This window comes from Periplaneta americana, chromosome 17, assembly GCF_040183065.1.
Source record: "Periplaneta americana isolate PAMFEO1 chromosome 17, P.americana_PAMFEO1_priV1, whole genome shotgun sequence".
NCBI lineage: Eukaryota > Metazoa > Arthropoda > Insecta > Blattodea > Blattidae > Periplaneta > Periplaneta americana.
Genome location: NC_091133.1, coordinates 62,275,526 through 62,299,609, shown reverse-complemented (window position 1 = coordinate 62,299,609; position 24,084 = coordinate 62,275,526). Strand labels below are relative to the sequence as shown.

Below are 24,084 nucleotides of genomic sequence, written 5' to 3'. Positions count from 1 at the left end.
ATTTTTATTTGGTAAGCCTATGTATTTTTATACTGGTTGAGTGCAAGAGAAGGCCTTATGGCAGGAATACAGAACTGGCGAGAGAGGGGTGGAAAGCATGGGGAAAGCGTTGGTTCCCCGTCCACAGTCTACCGGCGTTGAATGACGTATCTGTGGCCCGTACGCAATCACGTAAGACAGATACTGAATACAAATTCCCTCCCCTACCCAGTCAATGACGCGGGAGTGGAAGGAAGGGATGAGTGACGTATTCCGATGAGTGACGTAAAGCCACAATTGTCGCCCAGTTCTGCAAACCTGCCTTATGGACTTAAAATAAATAAAGGGACAACTGATAATTCAAATTGTAGGAAACGCCATTGTAGTATGAATCTTTATCACTAGAATGCATTTTCAACATGGTGAGGTTTTGAATCATTAATAGAACGTCAACTGCAGAACAAACAAGTTCCCTCATAGTACCCATGCCATGCGCAAAGATGACGTTACACCAATATAGTCTATGAAAAACTAACCTTATCTCTATATGCCCTGGGACAGAATACGATCCCTAGTTATGATAAAATACATATTTAATTATAAATATTTACAGTAGACTAAACACTCTACAGCAATATCCTTGTTTTTATTTTAACGACTGGATATTTGTTTAATTATATTTATTTAGGGGATAAAACCTATGTAAAAAAGTAATAATTTATAGCTAATATAATTAAATTCAATTTATTTGCAACACAATTACAAAGAATTATAATTGAGTTAATTGGTTACTTGAATGATGAAAATTAATTTAATAGTGATTTACTGCAAATATGCTCTAGGGATAATATTTTAAATATAAATTATATCGACATAATTGGGATAATATGAATGTAATGGAATTTAATCATTAGAGGTTTTGTATTCAATTCAAATAAAATAATGGTAATAATAATAAAGGGCAGACGTTAGTTTTTTTTAGCAACACATATTAAACAGAAATTATACATTATGCAAGAATTTTTGTAGTTTTAACTAAAAGTAATTGTTCGACAATCACTCGGAAGTAAGTTCCAATTTATAGCAACTGAAACTGTATAAGATGAAGAATATGAAGATTTCTTGCAGCAGGGTACAGGATATAATGAAAAAGTTGTCTTGAGTATCGGTACTTACCTGATGATGTGTGGATATTTTTTTTAAACGAGAAGCCAAGTAAATTCGGATAGCGGTGCGCAAAATTTGAAATAAGAGATGAAGATACAGGGCACATCGATCGCTTATCTTAACCAAGAGGGATTATAGAAAGACGAGGGAACATGATGATACGAATATTGCAAATATAACGGACGCACACATTATGTACACGTTGTAGCCTAGTGCTGATATTTGCATTCAGGTTACTTACTGTAACACGGTAATAATCGAAGTTTATCCTGATAAACTAAAACCAACGACGAAAACATGTCTTTATATCAGCATCAAGTGCAGGATAACACAAAAGCAATTCTCCGTGCAAAATCTGGTATCCATCAACGTAAGCTAATGTTGTGCATCTGGTGGAGCAAAGAAGGCGTAATCCACCATGAATTATTTCCGACGAATGTAACCATCACTACTGAAATTTATTGCCAACAACTCAGTCGACATAGGGCCGCAATTAAAAAAAAAAAGACAACAGGAAAAACTATATCATGTGATTTACAACATAACTATGTCCATCCACATATTGCTAACGTTACAAAGGCGATTATCCAAGAACACATCCATCATTTACTCCTGATCGTGCTCCATCAGATATTCATCTTTTCCGCTCTCTATCCAACAGTCTACTGGGAATTTCTTTCAATAACGAAGCTGATCTTTAGAATTGAAGATTTCTAAACTTTAAACATCCGATTTCTTTAGGCGTGGTATCTAAAATCTGCCAGAACTTTGGGAGTCAGTATATGATTATGTCTCGTGACCAGAATATTGTACGAAATGGAACTATAAAAATTGGATATTTATCCTTCGAAGAGGTGAAAAAATTCAAATATCTTGGAGTAACAATAACAAATATAAATGACACTCAGGAGGAAATTAAACGCAGAATAAATATAGGAAATGCCTGTTATTATTCGGTTCAGAAACTTTTGTCATCTAGTCTCCTATAAAAAAATTTGAAAGTTAGAATTTATAAAATAGTTATATTACCGCTTGTTCTGTATGGCTCTGAAACTTGGACTCTCACTTTAAGAGAGGAACAGATATTCAGTGTGTTTGAGAACAAGGTTCTTAGGAAAATATTTGGGGCTAAGAGGGATGAAGTTACAGGAGAATGGAGAAAGTTACAAAACGCAAAACAGCACGCATTGTATTCTTCACCTGACATAATTAGGAACATTAAATCCAGACGTTTGACATGGGCAGGGCATGTAGCACATATGGGCGAATCCAGAAATGCATATAGAGTGTTAGTAGGGAGGCCAGAGGGAATAAGATCTTTGAGGAGGCCGAGACATAGATGGGAGGATAATATTATAATGGATTTGAGGGAGGTGAAATATAATGGTAGGGACTGGATTAATCTTGCTCAGGATAGGGTCCGATGGCGGGCTTACGTGAGGGCGGCAATGAACCTCCGGGTTCCTTGAAAGCCATAAGTAAGTAAGACAATATTATTTCAATTCAAATCTTTTCTCAATTTTACACACCCATTACCTGGAGAAGGAATGTAATTTCAGCAGGTTGAATTTGCAGTAGTAACTTTGAATACCGCAATTCCCGTTTTCGTACAAAAGTGTGTGATTATTTATGTATTATTATAAATATTAAGAGCGAGAACGCCTCAATTTAATTAATATGAAAGCCTCAAATCTAGCGTGATTATTATTGGAACAATACAGGAATAGCAATAACTGAAGCTTCAAGTAAGATAAACACGTTATACAAGGAACATTGGCGTTCAATTAGCAATTACCATAGCAAGTACGCCATATGCACAAAGGCAGCCATTATCAGCGAGGATGGATTGACCATCTTTGTTGATCTTCATTTCATTAACATCAGTCAATTGTTGTAATATTGATTGGGTAATACCTACAGGATTCAAGTCGTAATATCCTAATAGCGTAGAACCATAACATTAGCATAGTACTGCATCTTTGAGAATAACTTAAAGAATTTAAAATCTATTGCCATAAAGGTTATTAAGTGCAGCACTTTCTGTTCACGATACTCAGGTGTAATTCTTCGTATAGACTACAATCCTGAAGATTAAGAATGATTATTTCATAGAACGTACTGATGCCTTTGGAACAAAATAATCCATAAACGATGTTAGACAGTTATAAATAGAGACGAGAATTACATGTACTATAAAATCCCAAAATATACAAGCATTCATGCGCTATCAAACTATGAAACATGTACGATCAAGCGAAAAAACATTAAAATATGCACTTTCATTTTTGTTCCAAATGTCTTATTTCACTTCACTTATTTTACCACAGTTAAAAAACCTAACAACATTTCTAAATTGGTTTCTGTGAGGTTCCTGCATTTGTCAGTCAATACGTTTTTATGGGCAGAGAATGACCTCTCTACATCGCAAGAAGTTATAGGTGCAAACTTGAATGAACATATTTGTGACAATGTCAGTTCAAATTCTTCATTCAAATTTTCGCCACAAATAACCTTCTTCACTCAACAGAGAATCCGTAGTCCGGGTTCGCATTTATGACACTGTCTAGTTTGTTTTTCGCCGCTACACCACTTTTCCACGGGCATAGCTGAGGGATCTATGAAATTCTTTGCAGATTCTTTCCTTTTTTTCATTCTTGCAAAAGTGAAGCAGATGCGACGGCTGATCGACTTGAAATTTTTTAGTACATTTTATCTGAAATTGTAATAGACCTTACGGTTAGCTAGATACAATTTAAAAACAAACATCATACTTTAGTTAATTATTTTAGAGAAGTTTTTAATTTTTTTTATAAAGAACAACTGCCATAGAAAATATTCGGGAACAGAATAGCAGTGCTTACGTCTTTACTGCAACAATCGCAGAATACAACATCCCCATCTGATCTAATGAAATCTTTTCATTTAATTCACTGTGCAAAGAGTACACATTTGGAGCCTTTAATTGGAAGCATATCCGAACCATATTAACAGACGCAACCAGAATAAACAAACTCATTAACCACGTACGAGGTTTATATACTGCAAAGATAGTTTAGCGAATTATTCCAATTTTAGAAAAATCTAAATTGCTACTAGTATTGGAAAAGGGAGAGAATTTATAACCTACCTGAAAGAGGGTGGTTTTGACCTAAATTATATGATGGCAGTTTCCTTCAACACTCTGTATTTCCTCTCTACTTTTCTCAAAATATCCAACGTAATAAATATATTTATGACATGCAGTCTATAGAGGGTCCTCGGTAAAGTGTTGTAAAAGTGAACTTTCGTCCAGGAAAGTGTCCTCTAACATCTTATTATGAAAATCTTATTATTTTATTTCATTTTTCTGTTATTAAGTTTCTTCTTCTTCAATCCTGACTCCTGAAGCTAAAATAAGGAACGTAAGAATCGAGAAACTGAGGTGTCCACTCAAAACCATTAAAACATGCACTTAAACTGAATATAATGTATATATTATATGCATTATTAAGCTTAAAAATTACTTTAATATGCATTATTCATGTTCTTATCCCCAAAAAAGGCCAAAACACGCAATATTCACGGAAAAAGTACACACATTTGGAAATGGAAATTAATGAAATGGATAAGTACTAAGTCTGAGCTATGTCCTATGTGAGACGGTTCCTCGTATAGGATAAGGAGGTTTTTCATTAGATTAGTATTTCGTGTTAATATTCTTATATGGATAGTAAGTGTGGGGCGTGTAAGAAAGTTCCAGAATGTGAGGCGGAAGTAACAGGTGGACAGGAAGGCCGAAGCGACGCTACGCGGACAGGAAACATGTGTCCAGGCGTGGAGTTGACCGATGAGGGAATGTGTGGACTTTGCCTGCGGGTGGTCAGCAAGATGACGCCAAGCCAGGTTCGAAAAAGAGATAATCTGGTATATGTCAGAGAATTGTCAGAACACCGGAAGTAGGGGAGAATCTAGTAACAAACAATTTTCGAAGAGCGCGTCTTAAGTGACGTAAGAGTAATCATGGCCAATCAGGATTCTTAATAGAGACACGTGATTTATAGATAGGAGGGCGAAATTGTATGTTTGGTGGTTGCAAGTAGAGGGTAGATTTGGCAGATAGACAGAAGGGATATAGAACGCGTACGGAGAGGTCGCACTCCACTTATTCTCTGCGAACCTAACTCGGAAGGATAACAATTTACGGACTTAGAATTTTTAGTGGGTTTAGTAAGAAGTCGTGTGTTGTATCATTATTATAAGTCTGAATTCTTTTCTCATCATTATTATTACATTCGGAATAAATTGTCATCAAGTTATCAACTCTCCATTATATTACTGGTGTTTTATAGTACAAAATATATAATTACGTGAACTCAGAAATTAGTCTACCAACTTGTAGGAAGTGAGAGCAGTAAATTATACACTTGGACGCGCATTTCTGGTAATATGAAACGAACACTTAATAATAATAATAATAATAAACGTTCTCATAGTTCTTACCAACAACTTCTGGTGTGCGCCTACATCATTTAAACCTACGAGCACGTCTCCCAAACCCCATGTCCCAACCGTTTTGCAGCTGACCTGGGACCTCATACTCTACCGGAGTAATCTCGAGGAGGCTGGCGCCCAAATTAATTAGTGTACATCTTTAATTATTTACATCAACGTGCCTCCTTGAGCTACTTTCCATATACGACGGAGCTGGTAGCCGAGGGCGACGACGACCGACGACCGTCGCAGATTCTGGCGCCCCAACGAGGTGCGACCGCCGCATATGTTCCTATAAAAACATGCATTTGCATGGAATTCTCGTCTCTGATTATAAATAATGAAGTAATTGAAGTAGTTTTAATTATCTAATTTTCAAATTGTTATATTGTTCTCAAGAAGATTGAAATATAAAATTGAACACATTTAGACAAATGAAGGAGGCAATAAGAATACTGAAAACAAGACACGCAAATGAAATTTTACGAAGTCATTTCAGTGCCAATGACAACTTATGGGTGTGAGAATTGTGTTTTGAATAGAAAATATGATGGAAGGAAAATAAAATCCATTGAACCGAGGTTCTTGAGATCGCTAGCTGGGTTTACCCTCTTGGATCAAAAGTGAAGCATAGACATACGTAAGGAACTAAATATTATACAGTTTAAACACAAATATTGCAGAACAAAAAATAAACTAGTATCAACAGACATTACGAATAAATGAAGAACGACTACCGAAAATATTAATATACGATGGACCCGGAGGACACAGAAAAGTAGGCCTACCTAACCGAAATAAAATGGCAAAACACGTTCACATGAAGAAGAAACGGGCCATTGAGAGTAATTCCTGAGGAGGAAGAAGAAGAATGCACATTGATTTACTGTATATCTCTATTTACTGATTGACCTAATATGCAGGATGTAAGACATTCAATGACAATCCTTTTAAGAGACGAATCGTTGGCATAGTATCAATGGAAAAAAATTCCACCATTTTGTTCCTTTACGCTTAGATTTCTCACAAATAAATTATTTTACATGATCATTTTTTTATCCAATTATCTATTAAACGCATTTATAAATACAGTCTTTATAAACCTTTTTACATTAGACTTCTTAACTTCAACAAATAATTTTGTACAAAGTTTCTATAAGGTTCACGGGTAAACTGAATTTTACTGATTTAATTATTAATAGATTACTTTACGTAATGAATGCCGTTCATCCGAAGGCCTGATTATCGGGAGGCAAAGCGCATTTTTTCAGAGCGGAACGTACAGAAAATAGTGTATGTTTACATATTTTCCTCTAACCTAAGAAGAAAGGATGTTTCCGTGCGTTGACAAGTGTTACTGAATTTATTGCAATTATTTCTAGAAAAAGAGTCGATCTACCACTAAACAAAAAGAAATAACGCAAAATGGCAAAGGGAAATTGTGTTTCTTTTATCTTAAAGATTTACTCTGTGACGTTACTGTCACTGAACACAGGAAATAACGCTACGTGTTAATCTTTTTACTTAATTTGCAAGAAAATTCACCATTTATTTAAAAATTGCTAAGAAATAAATCATTCCTTAAAGTTTCTATGATGATAAAAATCAGAAATGAACGGATAGTATTTAAGTTATAGAGTAAAACAGTGTTAAAATTTAGGCGAAAATTATTTTTTTCTGAAAAAAAGTAGATCTATTCTTTTGCGACTAATATGGTATTACTGTTTCAGAACATGGGAGGAGTGATAGTAGGAGGAAGAAGAATAAAGTGCATGAGATTTGCTGATGATATGGCGTTGTTAGCAGAAGAGATGTTACTACGGGATATGCTATTGGAGCTAAATGACAACTGTGAGCAGTATGGGATGAAGGTAAATGCAAATAAGACGAAGACCACTGTCATAGAAAGAAAAATAAAGATGGTAAACTTGCGAATACTAAATGCGGCAGTAGAACAAGTGGACAGCTTTGAATATTTGGGGTCTACTATAAGCAATAACATGAGCTGCTGCCAGGAAATCAAAAAGAGGATAGCAATGGGCAAGGAAGCTTTTAATAGAAAAAGGAGCATCTTCTGCGGATCTCTGGAAAAGAATTAAGGAAGAGACTAATGAAATGCTTTGTATGGAGTGTGGCACTATATGGGGCAGAACCATTGACATTACGACGAAATGAAGAGAAGCATTTTAAATGTTGCTATGGAAAAGAATAGAACATATGAATTGGACAGACAGAATAAGAAATTAATCTGTGTTGGAAAGAGTGGGTGAAGAAAGAATAATGCTAAAACTGATCAGGAAGAGGAAAAGGAATTGGTTGGGCCACTAGCTGAGAAGAAACTGCTTACTGAAGGATGCACTGGAAGGAGTGGTGACCGGGAGAAGAGTTTGGGGCAAAATAAGTAATCAGCTGATAGACGAAGTTAAGGGATATGGATAATATGAGGAGACAAAGAGGGAGGCAGAAAATAGGAAAGATTGGAGGAAGCTAGGTTTGCAGTGAGAGACCTGCCCTTGGGCAGAATAATGAATGAATGAATGAATGAATGAATGAATGAATGAATGAATGAATGAATGAATGTTAAGCTCAATGCAAGAAATAAGCTGTAAAAATTTCCATAGTTATATTCACTATCGTATATATGCATTGGCCACATAGGCCCGGGCCCAGGGCGGAAAAACTTTAAGAAAAGAAAATAAAATAGAGCTAAAAATAAATTTTCCAGTGTATGGGACCGGTGCCCACCCAGAATCGTGATGCACTTGGGGAGCTACGATAGGTAGCGAAATCCGGTTGCGAAAGCCAGCTATAACGGCTGGGGGAATCATCGTGCTAGCCACACGGTACCTCCATTCTAGTTGCATGATCGTCCACCTCTGCTTCGGCATGTGGGCGTGAGGCCAGCAGCCGGCTGGTCGGTCTGAGCCCTTCATGGGCTGTAGCGCCAAGGATTATTAAAAATAAATTTTAGGTATTTTCCTATTTCACAGATGCCTGTCTCAGTTAGTACCATAAGTAAAACTGTTGTTACGTGCTACTTATTTCTAGAGTTTGAAATCTAAATTTATAAAATTTCCATATGGAAGTTGTTGAGGGCGGTGCCATATACTTCTTCGGGCCTGTGGGTGTAACACTACCTAAATACGGAGCTGGTTATAGGCCTATAACTTGTATTCTCTATAAGGTATGCGGAGTTATGATGGAAATAGCATTTAATTCCGTGAATGAAGCGTATGCAATGAGAAATAGGCCTATATATATATTATCCTAACATGCTGAAGTATGAATATATCACTTTAACAAGTGGTCAATATACATGTATCTACACAGATGTGCACACGTACGAAATAGCTTCGGCCACCATATCTATCTGCTTGCTGATATTTAGTTTAGTAGGTTCTTACGACTTTTAATTGAGCTAATATATTATGTGGTAATATTCACAGGCGCACTTAGCCATTTGTAAAGAATGCTTCGTAGATGCATGAAAACAGAAGAACTTAAATAAGGAATGAAAAAGATCAGCTAACTTACATGTATTCTAAGATTCTAAGCTGTTATAATATTTGAAAAGTGTCATTTAAATGACATAGCAGTCAGGCAGATAGTTTTTTTTAGACATTATGTGAACGGTAATGAATTAGTGTTAAAATATGCCGAAAATATTTCACTTTTTCGACGTAATTTTCTCATGTGTAATATATAGACAAAAGTATTGAATTGCTTGTTTTCACAAAAAAATGGAGATTTGAAATTATATTCATTTACAAACCTTCAATTTTAGATTAAATATTATCCCCTGGGATAATAAGCTTTATCTATTCTGATTTTCAGCAAACAATCCTCAGCGAGAAACAAAGGTATTAGGCGAAACATATAGTGGTATTATAACTGGCTACACAGTATATTCTAATTATAATTTCATTTCAATTTGTGCTGCAGATTAATTGAACGAAATTATGTTCTTTTACATGATAAGTTAATATCCAACCGTATAATTAAATTTAGAAATGTAATGATTGTCCTCATATACAATAAAATTTATTGGAACATTCTGCGGGTTAAAATGAAACTAGTCAATGAAATGAGCTATGTAGGACTTCAAAATTTATATAATTAAATTCTTCTTTACACTGCGGAATTTCTACATTCTAGCTACAAACACTGAAATAAAATAATGGATTATACACACTAGACACCGATATATCTTACATGGGCCTCCACTAACTTTATGTCAGCGGAGAATAGAGGCCTCCACACATTTATTTATTTAATTTTTATCTATATATTTATTTAATTTTTATCTATATATTTATTTAATTTTTATCTATATATTTATTTAATTTTTATCTATATATTTATTTAATTTTTATCTATATATTTATTTAATTTTCTGTCTGTCTGTCTGTCTGTCTCTCTGTCCATCCATCCATCCATCCATCCATCCATCCATCCATCCATCCATCCATCCATCCATCCATCCATCCATCCATCCATCCATCCATCTATCTATCTATCTATCTATCTGCCTGCCTACCTGCCTGCATACCTACCTATCTATCTAACTACCTACCCATCTACCCACCCATCCATTTATTTATTTATTTATTTATTCTGGTGTAGTTAAGGCCATCAGGCCTTCTCTTCCACTTACACAGAGGACAGAATATTAACAAAGAACACATCCCTGCTCGAGGCGGAATTCGAACCCACGAATCTTATGACCGTGCCGTCTAAATCAACAGTAGGAAAAAGTTAAAGAGAAACTTAAAGCTGCAAACAATTGTTAGAAGTCATCTTTGTCGTCTCAAAACTATTTTGCGATAAATTTAATATTCTACTTATTTTTCTGAATAAGTGAAACCAAGTGACACTAAATTCTATATTAAGCTAAAACACAGTGACAGTTATTTACGTGACACTGCATGACAGAACATTCTAATAAGCTATTATTACAGTAACGTATACTTAAATGACACTGCAGAATGTACACACTGAATGAAAAGTATATAAAGAATATCTGAATTTTTCAGATAAAAATATGACACGAACTCTATATTAAGGTAAATAATATAATAAAAATAAATTATCCGACAGTGCATCACAGAAATTTCTAATGAAGTAATAGTACAGAAAGTTATATTTATTTGACACTTCGAAATATTCATTATGACGACTTTGAAACGTGGAATATCTGAATAAATGAGACCAAGCGACACGAACTATGCATTAAGCTTGAAAAATATGGTGAAATTACATTTGTGACACTAATTGACACAATAAGTTAGTAAACTGAGTGCACAGTGAAGTAGCCTATATTACGTCCACATTAAACGAAGAAGTGTACTTATCTGAAAATGTGAGACCAAGTGTCAAGAACTTCACTTTACGTGTACTGAAGGTTTACTTATATGACATTCCGTGGTAGAATATCATGACAAACGCAGATTATCCATGTTAAATGATTAAAAGAGGTGGAATAGTAGAATATGCAAGACCAAGTGAAACGAACTCCATAATAAATTAAGAGAAAATTTACTGAGACATCACATAACAGAATATCAAAGTTAAGGCAGGGAAAGAAGGTTACGTTCGTTTGCGTGATGTTCAGAGGAAAATTTGAATTAAAATAAGATTACTTAGGAAAGATTAATGACACCACTGACTCAATCTTCTTAATAAGTTTTGGCAAATAAGAAAAGATTTATAAATGTGGCGACATGCGACATAATTTCCATGTCACATACAAGTAGGAAAGTTTATACAGTATATTTGCTACATTACAATGTATATCTGAATTGTAAGAAAACGTTGGATTTTGATTAACACATACATTAAGTTACAGTAAAATACAAATACACAGTGGCCAAAAAAAGGCACAAAATTTAAATGGTTATATTCCAGTAGATAATGATTTCACTTGAAAATTTATTTCACAGACAAATTTCATAGTCCTTGTACACCTGGAAAGTACTGTAATATTTATTTTTTTACCATTTGTTAAACACTATTTTTTATTTTCTGTAAGGCAATGCAAAATCGATCGTTTATGCAGAACTAAGCACTATGGTCTTACGAGTTCAGCAGGCCAAGACGTTTGTTGTGCTATCATCATTTGTTTTCTTCCGTTTTGAGTTCTCATTATGCGAATAATGGGTCGCTTAACGAACGAAGACAAGATTATCATTAACAGTTGCACCAATATGATAATTTATCTGGCCGTGAAATTGTGAGGAACTACGCTCAGCGAGAATGGTCTGTTTCAAGTGTACAACGATTGATTAGCAAGATACGGACATGATATCCCTCCTGCGAGATTATTGCGTGAAAGATCGCATTTTTCAGATTCTCTTACGGTTTCCGCTGGAGTTTCAAACGGGATCTTAATCCTATGGACTGTTTTGTATGATGTCAACTACAAAAAACAGTTTACTAGAAAACAAGAATTCGTATTATTGAACATTTAAGACAACGCCTTCTTTACTGTTAGGACCGACTTGATCAAAGACAGATATCCAGTGCTATTTGACAATGGAGAAGACGCCTACAAAAGGTTGTGCAGGCAAATGGCGGTCACATAGAGCATCATTTTTAATTTTGATTATTTGAAAATCATTAATTATTATTAATTTTACCAACATTCAGTTTCTGCATTTTGAAGTAATAAATTATCTTCAAAAACCACATTTTTTGCATCATTGTGTATTTACCTTATAAGATTTTAATTTACTTTCAAAAAAACATAATAAAAAGTCCTGCTCATCTTTAAAGTCTACTCTTTCCAACAGTGTATTCATTATAAATTAATGTTATGTATTTCCGAAACTAGAGTATTTTTAATTTTGTACCTTTCTTTTTGGCTCACTGTGTATATCTAGTACTTCACACGTCCACATGTGACACTAGATTACACAGTAATCCCTGTATTCGGTTACGAAATTTCTGTAAATGTTTACTTATAATAGAATAAACACACATTTCACATTAAAATTAGATAACGCAATAACTCTTTACTTATTTAATTCCACGCGAAAAAAACCTAGGCTATACTGGGATAAGATTAAATATGAAAATTTTCCTGGCCCCAAAACTTCTAATTCATTTTTATCCAGCTGAGCTCGATTCACGGTTACTTGAGCTTGCGACAAGTTAGCTATTACTTGAATATTTTACCGGTTTAGAATTAAATTTATTTCTTAGTTTTTAATTTATATAATATTGATGTTAAGAATAATATAACTTGTCTGTGAGGTGAAATAATACACTAAACGTATTTAGTGAAATATAATACATGAAGTACTGATAGCCCGATATGTTAAACAGATGCAGATCTATGCAGGAGGCTTTTGAAGAATGCACATATAAGTGATAAACTCTCAAACTTATACAGACTGAATAGTACAGCCCACTGAAAAATGTTTGAACACAAAAATATTCTTCTATCCCGCACTTCAATATCCATTTAGAGAGATAAGAGCAGAATAATATATCCTATGCAGAAAATGGTTCCTGAAACGTGGTTTGGAAGTTATACGTAAAAATTAATTCATACAAGACGCGTAAAATACGTAATTTACATAATTCATTTAAAAATGTAATAAATTCAAAACTTACTGTGAACTATCAAATAAAGTATTAAACTGTTACTCTAGTCCCAGACTACCAGCGTGCATTATTTGCGGTAATTCATTCGACTTCTACATTATTAAGCCTTCATTTCTTCTATTCTTTGAAACGATGCGCCGATACCACACAGTATTTCCGTGTGTTGCTTAGCTACTCGCTGCGCCGATGCAGATCCCAAGAGTTTACTAGTCATCATAAGTTGCCGAACGACCTACATCATGCGCATTTTGTCATTGTTTCTCACTGTTCCCACTGGCATCTTTTGTCTTTATGTTTTGTGGCTAACTTATTATGTCTTTGTGGTCACACGTCTTTGGTCTTTGTGCGTAGTTCACAGAGAACAATATTAAAAGAGAAAACACAAATTTTTTCTCTCCTTTTGAGAACTCTCTGTGTACACTTTCACAGTCGGCATCTTTGACTTTTACTACACACATTTAGATTGTTCGTGATCATATTGTGATCCGATATTATAGTCTTATAATAATTCACATGACATATATGTACGTTATATTTCTCAACTCAAATTATTTTCATTTCTGTTTTTATAAATGAAGCCATTTAAAATAAATGCTTGCTAATTCTGTTATCATGGCTATTGATTAATTTACTTCCAGAAAAATAATTTATTACGCCGAGTAGAAAATCATGAAAAAGTTAGTTTTTCTACGAAATGTATATCACGTGGCTAACCGTGTGCCCTGAGGAAAGCGTTCTTGATAAATTTGAAGCACGGCTCTCGCGACACGCCTCGCCTCTTCTATAAATTGAGTAAATATTATGAAGCCCCACCAACTCCGCCCATAATTATCGTCTAATTTCGAACAAATTAGCCTCAGTCGCTGATATAAGCCGTTGAATGCTGCGATTTTATGAGTATTTGGTTTTTGTTTTATGCGTCATACTCTTGCCCAGATGAATTTTTTAATGTTACACTGTTGTTCAACTTCACAAAGCATAACACTTAGAACATTATTTTTCTGGACAAAACATTACAAAGGGAAGAAAATGTACTACAATTTTTGTGTAATGGACTATGCTATAAACTTACAACCTGTATAAATTTGGCTGTGTAAATAGTTTCCAATGTGTTTAGCTCTTCCCACTTTTCTCTCTGCATTTCGCTCTGCAAAAAGGAGGACTCTGAAGCAAGATATCAATATGTACCGTATGTGACACCAATTCGAAAAATTTCGTTTCCCGTGTAAGAAAAATATGTGAGACTACTTGACAAATTTTCTAAATGAATTTTTTTAACAAAAAAAAAAAATCCGCCCTAAATAAGAGTTCGAATAGATCGGCCTATTAATCAATTCATAAAGAATAATCATGAAAACCAATTGTGTGGCAATTTGAAAGGAAAAAGAAAACATTAAGATAAATAATACGAAAACATAGGAAATCATTTACAATGAAAGTTTATTGGGTATAAATTATTACTAATTAGAGCTAAGGATGATTTTAACACAAGAGATCCTATGGCATCAATCGTTGCATCAGAAATTTTAAATTGTTTAAGTTGATTTAAAGTTTCTCGTAGCATCGTGCCACGGGCACCGAACATGAGCCCAAAAACTGTCCAATGTGTGATGAGGTATTGTGCTCCAAGATGCTGAAAACAAGGCTCATATATGACTTGTTTTTCACGACACACCTCTTGTGGCTGTTGCTCATGCATCTCGAAGCGGACTGTGGGATCAAGAATGACACCTTTATCCTTCTGCCGATCAATTATGATTGTATCAGCACGTCTAGTAGTAGTCTTCTAATTTAGAAGACGAAGAAGTTACATTTGTGACGCTAAATAACACAATTTTTCCATCATATTAAACAAGATCCAGGGTATGCAATAGCGGTATGTAGTTCTATAGATGTAATATAGCGATGCTCCAGCTGTAAGACCTTAAAATACAAACTTTGATCCGGTAATCAAGTTAATAACACATAAGAGCAATGTGACTTACCTATGACGTTCAGCCGAAAAGCGAGACTCATCTTCGGTTCCGTGTTCACTTGACATTCATAGATGCCCGAATCACGTTCTTGTGGGAATTTGATTTGTAGTGTCCAATTGTCTGATTTATCTGGTCGGATGACTTGGAATCTTGCGTCGCTCGTATATGTCAGAATTCCAGCTGTGAGGATGTGTAAGTCGCGTTTTCGGATCCACGAAACCTGGAATTGAAAACAAATTACATGTAATCTCATAGTCCTAACACTAGCTCAGTTAACTGAAGGTTTGCTGCCATTGTGAACAAGATTCCATTCAAAACACAATGTGAGATTTTAATATACAGGCTAAAACGATTCTATGGTAGGCTTTTCTCGAACATTTATTTTTCATAACAACAATTTTACGTAAGATTAATTAAAAAGATACATGACATATGATACTTTTGTAGTTAATAATACATTATTTTGTAAAACTCTCTCAAAACTGAATGTTGCCAGTATTGCAAATTAATATATACAGTTATTACCAAACGTTTAAGAACAACCCTCCATAAGTGATGTTTCACTCCTGCCCTCATACCTAAATAAAACCCTGCCTGTAAAAAGTGAAGTTTTTACTGCAAACCTAATCTGTTTATCTCCCAAACTGTGGATTATATAACAAATGCCTGTGAAAAGTGAAGTTTTTACTGCAAACCTAATCTGTTTATCTCCAAAACTGTAGATTATACAACAAATGCCTGTAAAAAGTGAAGTTTTTACTGCAAACCTAATCTGTTTATCTCCAAAACTGTGGATTATACAACAAATGCCCGTGAAAAGTGAAGTTTTTACTGCAAACCTAATCTGTTTATCTTCCAAACTGTGGATTATACAACAAATGCCTGTAAAAAGTGAAGTTTTTACTGCAAACCTAATCTGTTTATCTCCAAAACTGTGGATTATACAACAAATGCCTGTGAAAAGTGAAGTTTTTACTGCAAACCTAATCTGTTTATCTCCAAAACTGTAGATTATACAACAAATGCCTGTAAAAAGTGAAGTTTTTACTGCAAACCTAATCTGTTTATCTCCAAAACTGTGGATTATACAACAAATGCCTGTGAAAAGCGAAGTTTTTACTGCAAACCTAATCTGTTTATCTCCAAAACTGTAGATTATACAACAAATGCCTCTAAAAAGTGAAGTTTTTACTGCAAACCTAATCTGTTTATCTCCAAAACTGTGGATTATACAACAAATGCCTGTGAAAAGTGAAGTTTTTACTGCAAACCTAATATGTTTATCTTCCAAACTGTGGATTATACAACAAATGCCTGTGAAAAGTGAAGTTTTTACTGCAAATCTAATCTGTTTATCTCCCAAAATGTGGATTATACAACAAATTTCTGTGAAAAGTGAAGTTTTTACTGCAACCCTAATCTGTTTATTTCCCAAACTGTGGATTATACAACAAATGCCTGTAAAAAGTGAAGTTTTTACTGCAAATCTAATCTGTTTATCTCCCAAACTGTGGATTATACAACAAAGGCCTGTGAAAAGTGAAGTTTTTACTGCAAACCTAATCTGTTGATCTTCCAAACTGTGGATTATACAACAAATGCCTGTGAAAAGTGAAGTTTTTACTGCAAACCTAATCTTTTTATCTTCCAAACTATGGATTATACAACAATTTGTCTGTTGTGAAACTTATTGAAAAATTACATATTTTGTACGAAAATACTTAATTACTCCGCAACAATGTAGGTAAGTATGAAGTATAAATCGGCGGCACTCGACTTACTCCACAGTTCATGTCTGCTGTTCAGTGAACATGCGAAAGAAAACAAAGCTAGGTGCTTGGAGATAAGTGCCCTAATAGAAGAATTAATTTTGTAGCTAGCACTTGATTAGGAAAGAAGAACATGTATTTTATCAGAAAGAAGGAGGAATGCTTCATTTGAAACACTTAAAATGTTTACAGTCATTCATCGTGGACTCGTAAAGTATGCACTCATAATTTGTTTCATTTTAAGTTTATTCTGACATTTATGTTTTCCATTTGTTAATTTCAACCTTTACTTAAATCTAAAGTAGCTCAATTGTTTTACTTATTGTAAAATCAGGGGTAGACAAATTCCGCGCAGCATGTAGCCAAGGGGGACTAAAATTTATTATGTGGTGCCTAAATTGTTTAACGAGTTCAAAATTGTTTAAAACTTCGATTTCTTTTATATAATTACGACTGATACATAATGTAAAAACGGGGCTGTAGGAAGAAATTCGAATATGCTCCTTAGATTAATATAGTTACATTTGTTACACATCTCACGATATTGTCCTACATACCTTCAGAGCGTCTCTCAGAGCGTGTGTTTGCATTGCATGGCTATTTAATATTGTTTAATATATTTCAGTAAATGTATCTGTATCTTAGCCCGAATGATTTTCTCATTGCATGTGTGGGAAAAATGTGGTGGCTCCCAAAAATAAAAGGAATGGCTCCTGAAAATATTTAGTTTTGTCTAACAGTGATAAAAATGATCTTTTATTGCATATAACCTACCTTTAAGTAAAAATTTCGTTATTATTGCCAATTTCTTTTTCGCTTCTTGCTCAGTTTCAGAATAAAATTCTTCTTTCTCACCCACTCTTTCTACCACAGCTTCATTAATGCATTATATGCATAATATTTATTGTTTCGTTGACTATAAGTGTATTACATACAAAAACTTATTATGAAGGACTCCCATGTCTGTTGAATTTCCCCCGCCTTGCGCAGAGTTTACATGGAGAATCAATAATCGCCAATCGGAGTCGCAATTTGACCTGGAATTCGAACTGTCATGTAGGCGAACCCAACCCAATGACACGTGATTTTTAAGGTGGTAACCCGCCGGTCCTGCTGGTGGAAGACATAGCGCATATGCAGATGAATTACTTTTTGTGTATCCCTCTCCTATAGACTTGTTCAATTCATGTCTGACCCTTAATTAAATTGTGATGCAATATAATTATCTGTCTTAACAACTGGATTTCACAAACATTATTGCTTGCTAGTATGTAGATTTTTTAATCTTAATGATACAATCAAGCCGTTGTAATATGTGGTCTAGTGCAAATGGAAATTTTTGGATCCGACGGTCGCGAATTTGAATCCGAAAATGGGCGATACAATTTTCATCTGTGGGACCGGTATCGTGGATTTACAGAATGTAAGATAACTGTATTTCTTATATAGTTTCAGGCAAAATTTGTCCGACATTTGTCGCCCATGTTCAATTTTGATGCTACTTAAATTCTATAGGCAAAAACGTCGTGAAATGAAATACAACCATAACTACGGGCTCTCAAGTGTTGTCGGAAAAATTCACCATTAAAATGGGACACACTCAAGGACAGGAGAACGTGAATTCGATTATGCGCACTGTTCAAAACATACAGAGGTGAGCCTGTCTGGAAAAAAATAAAAAATAGGTTGCAACCGCCAAATTACTCTTCAAGGAACGACCACTCATATAAATTGAGGGAAAGAAGACAGAGGACGGACACTGGAAAGTTTTCTTTTCTCAATCGTACTATCAGGGACTGGAATGCTTTACCTGCAGACTTACTAAGGGCTTTACCAACAACCAAAAACGTATTTAAAAATAGGCTTAAGGACTTTACTAATAGACGATAATTATACATAGTATGTAAAGGATGTAAATGATATTTTGTTATTGAAGTGTTGTATCAGTGAAGAATTATGTTGTGTCAGTGAAGTGTGTTGTGTCAGTGAAACTTGTTCCTGTCAGGGAAGCTTTATAGTTTATAGTGGCAGTGCAAAGTATTTGAACAGTGAAATGTTTTTGAAGTGTTAGTGAAATCAGGATAGAACCAGTGAAATGTGTCGTAGTTCCAGTGCAGTGAGTGAGTTGACAGCGAAATGAATGTAATGTGGAAAGGTACTTGTGCAGATATGAACATATCATACTCGTGGGTTTTAGGTCGAACTTAGATTTAAGATACAAATTAGATTTATTTTAAATGTTATTTTAGGTGATCGTTTCATTTAATTTAGGATATTCCCTATTATTATTATTATTATTATTATTATTATTATTATTATTATTATTGTTATTATAAATTATTGTTAGTATTAATTATTTGTATTAATTATTGGTATTATTATTAAGTGTACTTTTAATTAACAAGTTTATTATCGTCATTATTGAGTGTAATTAGTTACCACTGCCACCGGGTATATACCCATTGCAGTGTGAATACATACATACATACATACATACAATTTAGTCGCTCGTTACTTATGTAATACGCGGTTACAAGAGAGAGTGCGATCTCTCCTCTCACATGACACGCGTCACACTGTATATTTGTATGTATTTAAACAAATGAAAGGCGTCATTTCTTTGTGTGTATCAGTAAACGGCAAAATTATGCTATAGAAACATTACAGCGCACAGTTGTAACATTAACAAGTATAGCCTATAGAAGTTACTAAAACTTCGGCAAAACTGATTGTATATTAAGTAGCTTAATATGTTATGATACAAGAACTTGATGAAAATAAACTTTTTTTGTGCTGACAATCTCCACCGTTAGTAATTTTGAACATCGACTATTTGATAACAAAGTCGGTAATTAGTGTGTTGACCTTAATTTTCTTCTAATAGAAGGCAAAGATAAATTGACACCGAGCGTCTGGCTTCTTCGGAGTCATTATCACCTCTTAAAGAAGTTCTGATCCGATGACTAATGAATTTCTGATGAGCTTCGGAGATTGTCTCTCCATGGAAGTTAACCAAGACAAAATAGAACAAAAGGTAACCATTACAGACACTGTAAATTAATATTTTATTCTAAGTGAACATATCATCTCGTACAGTGATTTGTTATTTAGAACGTTCTCCTTCGTGTATCGTGCGCACTACACAAATAACAGACTGCAGACAATTTTGTATACTTACATGACCTCACAAATAACTCTTGTACAGACGTTTAACTGCGTTATGCTTATGAAGTAAATAGCTCGTTTATAAGTCATGCGTAAATTCCTGACTAATAGCGTAATCACTATGTACCTACGTCGTGTAAGGACTGAGAATTATAGGAGAGGCTCACAAACAGAGTGGACCAAGTCTACCTGTGGTCAGTTTGTGGATTAATACAGTCTCGGATGAAGAAAACTTAGCTTTATTCATTGCCATAACAAAGTCCATAACTCATTTGTTGCTCCACAGAAGGCAGCATTTCCTATGGAAGGTGAAGGTTGCTAAGCGTGAGCCAGGAACTTTAAGACTCAATATCTCAGAACTATTCCAGATGAACTTGGTCCACTCTGGTTGTGAACCCCTCATATATACCGTCAAGTGGGGTGAGTTCAGACGGTTTTGAGACACTTTTTTATATAGTTTGTAAATAAAAAAATGCAATAAATATAGAAAGTACATAAATTGTGGGGTCTAAGGAATATATTCCCTAATTAAATAATAGCAATTGATTACATCAATTTAATGAAATTAATATAAAGTGTCCGAACTCACCCTAGCGTTGGGGTGCGTTGGAGTGAGTTCCGACACTAAATAGTCACTTATTTATGTCTGAAGTTGCCCACTGTGAGGTGTTTTAGAACACAATTTCTTATTTCGTTTTAATGCTCGGATAATAAGAATATATTGGACTATAAAACATACGTATTAGAAGTTAAAATGACATATAACTTGCATAAAAACATTCCCTTACTCCTTTATAAACACAAAATTTATATGAAGATAAAACGTTTCCAATAAGCTTAACAGCTGCGGGGATATTATAACTGTTTTGGCGGGAATCCCAGCTGCTGTGACCGGCGTGCGAGCCGCCGTGCGCTTGCCGCAGTGTGAAAGAAAAGCATTGTATCAGGTGCGATAGAGAGTACGAAAAAAGATTTTTATGTCATATGAGTATAACATTAATGAAAAGTGTGTATAGTGAAAATAGAGTCTCACAAAAAACTAAACGTAATGGTAGGGATACGAAGTGAATAAAGTGCGAAATACATGAAGTGATAAGTAAAGGAATGGACACGCAAGGACACAGCATTGAATAAAGGAAGATAAGTGCGTGAGTCGTCCACTAAGGAATATATTCCCTAATTAAATAATAGCAATTGATTACATCAATTTAAATAAAATAAATTATATCATATCATATCATATCATATCATATCATATCATATCATATCATATCATATCATATCATATCATATCATATCATATCATATCATATCATATATCATATCATATCATATCATATCATATCATATCATATCATATGAAGAGTCCACTGCAAGAATGATGGATGTCATTTGGAACACATTTTGCAGGAGACGCAATTGAAAGTTTTAAATGCTTAGCGCTCAAAGCTTAACTGTGATTTTCCGATCATTACTGGACAATGACTATCAGTGTTAATGCCACATAAATCTGTATGTACATTCTATATGTCTTAAGCTATGCATTGACAGTCTTGGTTAATTTTCGACAAGAAAGTGACATCTATCATTCTTGCAGTGGACTCTTCATATCATATCATATCATATCATATCATATCATATCATATCATATCATATCATATCATATCATATCATATATCACATCACATCACATCACATCACATCACATCACATCACATCACATCACATCACATCACATCACATCACATCACATCACATCACATCACATCACATATATCATATCATATACGTTGTGTGTAACAATACAACTGTTATAGTACCACGCCATAGTTTCGTCATTACTTTATTAACAAAATAACTGAGATTACTGCATCCGATAATGTGTATTGGTGTGCCGCATTAAGTATCGATAGTACAATTGGGTCAGTTCGATTACCACGCTATATTTTAATCAAAGAGTACGAGTACAGCAATATTATTCTAATTATTATGTGCTCCTTGATTTGTTCTTCTGTGGTTACAAGGCAATCATCAACATAAAATGACAATGGATACGAACAGCTGTTGGAGAGGCGGCCATTTTTCTCTCTGCGTACAACACTTAAACAGGGGATTTCGTGTGTATAACTATAGCAAAATAATTTCCATGTAGGCCCTATAGTTACACATTGCTTATATAGCTGTCGCTTATGCATACTTGATTTTCGGTAATCGCTGAGTAAGAAATTAAAAAAAAAAAATGGAAACAAGTATATCTACGAACAAAGAGAATGGTTAATTTGAACATAATGCTATTATTACGAGTATGATAATGATACTTTTATTTGTATAAGACTGAAAATTATATAGCAATAACAAAAATTGAGATAGGAAAGAAATTTTCAATTGTGTCACGATCATAAAAGAATAGTTAATACAGAAATACTTCCTTTCATTTACACTGTTCAAGATTTAATTAGAAAGTATCTAAAAATATAGGAGAGGAAGTGTAATGGTTCGGGAAGCCTTAACAAAATATCATCTTTATGTTGTGTTTCGCAGATGATCAGATTGTATTAACGCAAGACCATGATGATTTGAGTTACATGGCTCGAAAACTAATTAAAGAGTGTAAGAGATAGGATATGGAAGTGGATGTGAAAGATAATGAATTTATGTATGAGGGATAGGCTACTAGTGAATAACCTAGTTACATGGCGAGCACAACTATGTGAGATTGAAAACAACACAGTACGGGGCTTTTGATGAAACAACAACGGAAAGAAATATCGAGGGATGGAAAACCATATCTCTGATGAATGGAATACTTTGGGATCAAGCTACTCGTATATTCCAAGCTAATAAACAACGAATATATGGGTATAAAAATATCTTGAAACCCGTAATTAAATATGATACGGAAATATGATACAAAAATGAGAACAGAGAACCATGTTATACTCTGCTTTTTATACAGAAAGAAACTTCCAGACGGCTGTTGAGTTTAAACGTTAAGGCGAACCATGTCAAGAGGGATTGGATGTGTGCTTGACTTGGCTTGGCTTTGACGTGGGCTGGATCCGGGACGGGTCGGTACACTTAGGCATGGTTTGGTCCATTGTGTGCCCTTATATGTGATGATTGTTCAAGTCCGACATCTAGCCGGGGTGGCATTCGTGAATCCGACGCTGACAGGTGGACCATTCTGTCTCAGCTCCTGATAGAGCCAGGTTCCGCTGCGCGGAAAAGTAGCCTGATAAGCCACAGGGGCTCGGAGCCCCAAGCCCATCCTATATGAGTCTAATAATTCTCGTTACCGGAGATGTCGCCATTATACCATCTTGTCACCGATTACATTTAAGTCACCGGCGTTCTGGCCATCATTTACATTTTAGTCACCGGTGTTCTCGTGACCGATTGCGTTTAATATTTTATTAATGTTTTATTGGAAAAATTTAATGAGATCTAAATGTCATTGTAAAGTTGTTTCCGCGGTTACGTATGTAAGCATAATGAGATTTAAATGTCATTGTGAGGTTGTTTCCGTAGTTACGCCTATAAGTATAATGAGATTTAAATGTCACTGTAAGATTGCTTCCGTGGTTACGCATAAGAGCCGTTCAAAGCAGAAGTGGTGTAAGTACAAATTGGGTAATGAGGGTTAAAGTAAACATTCTGTAAAATACAGCGCAAAGTAGCAATTAATATTCAATTTATTTAAACTATTAGTAGTCAGTGGATAGCACGAAGGACATATTAATTGCCACTTTACGCTGTATTTTACAGAAAATTTACTTTAAACCTAGTTACCCAATTTTGACTTACACCAGTTCTGCTGTGAATGGCTCATATAAGCATAATGAGATTTAAATGTCATTGTAAGATTGTTTCCGTGGTTACGCATATAAGTACAACGAGATTTAAATGTCATTGTAAGGTAAAATTTGTCAAAATAACGAGAAACGAATGTTTTC

General features: G+C 34.6%; 1 protein-coding gene across 1 annotated transcript in view; it reads right to left on the bottom strand.

Moving 5' to 3' along the window:
- LOC138693464 (zwei Ig domain protein zig-8-like) overlaps positions 1-24,084 on the bottom strand; it is a 1,129,977-nt gene that overhangs the window by 311,918 nt on the left and 793,975 nt on the right. Inside the window, exon 3 of the mRNA XM_069817447.1 lies at positions 15,207-15,417. Within this exon, the coding sequence (XP_069673548.1) occupies positions 15,207-15,417 (211 nt within the window). The remainder of the gene's footprint in view (positions 1-15,206; positions 15,418-24,084) is intronic.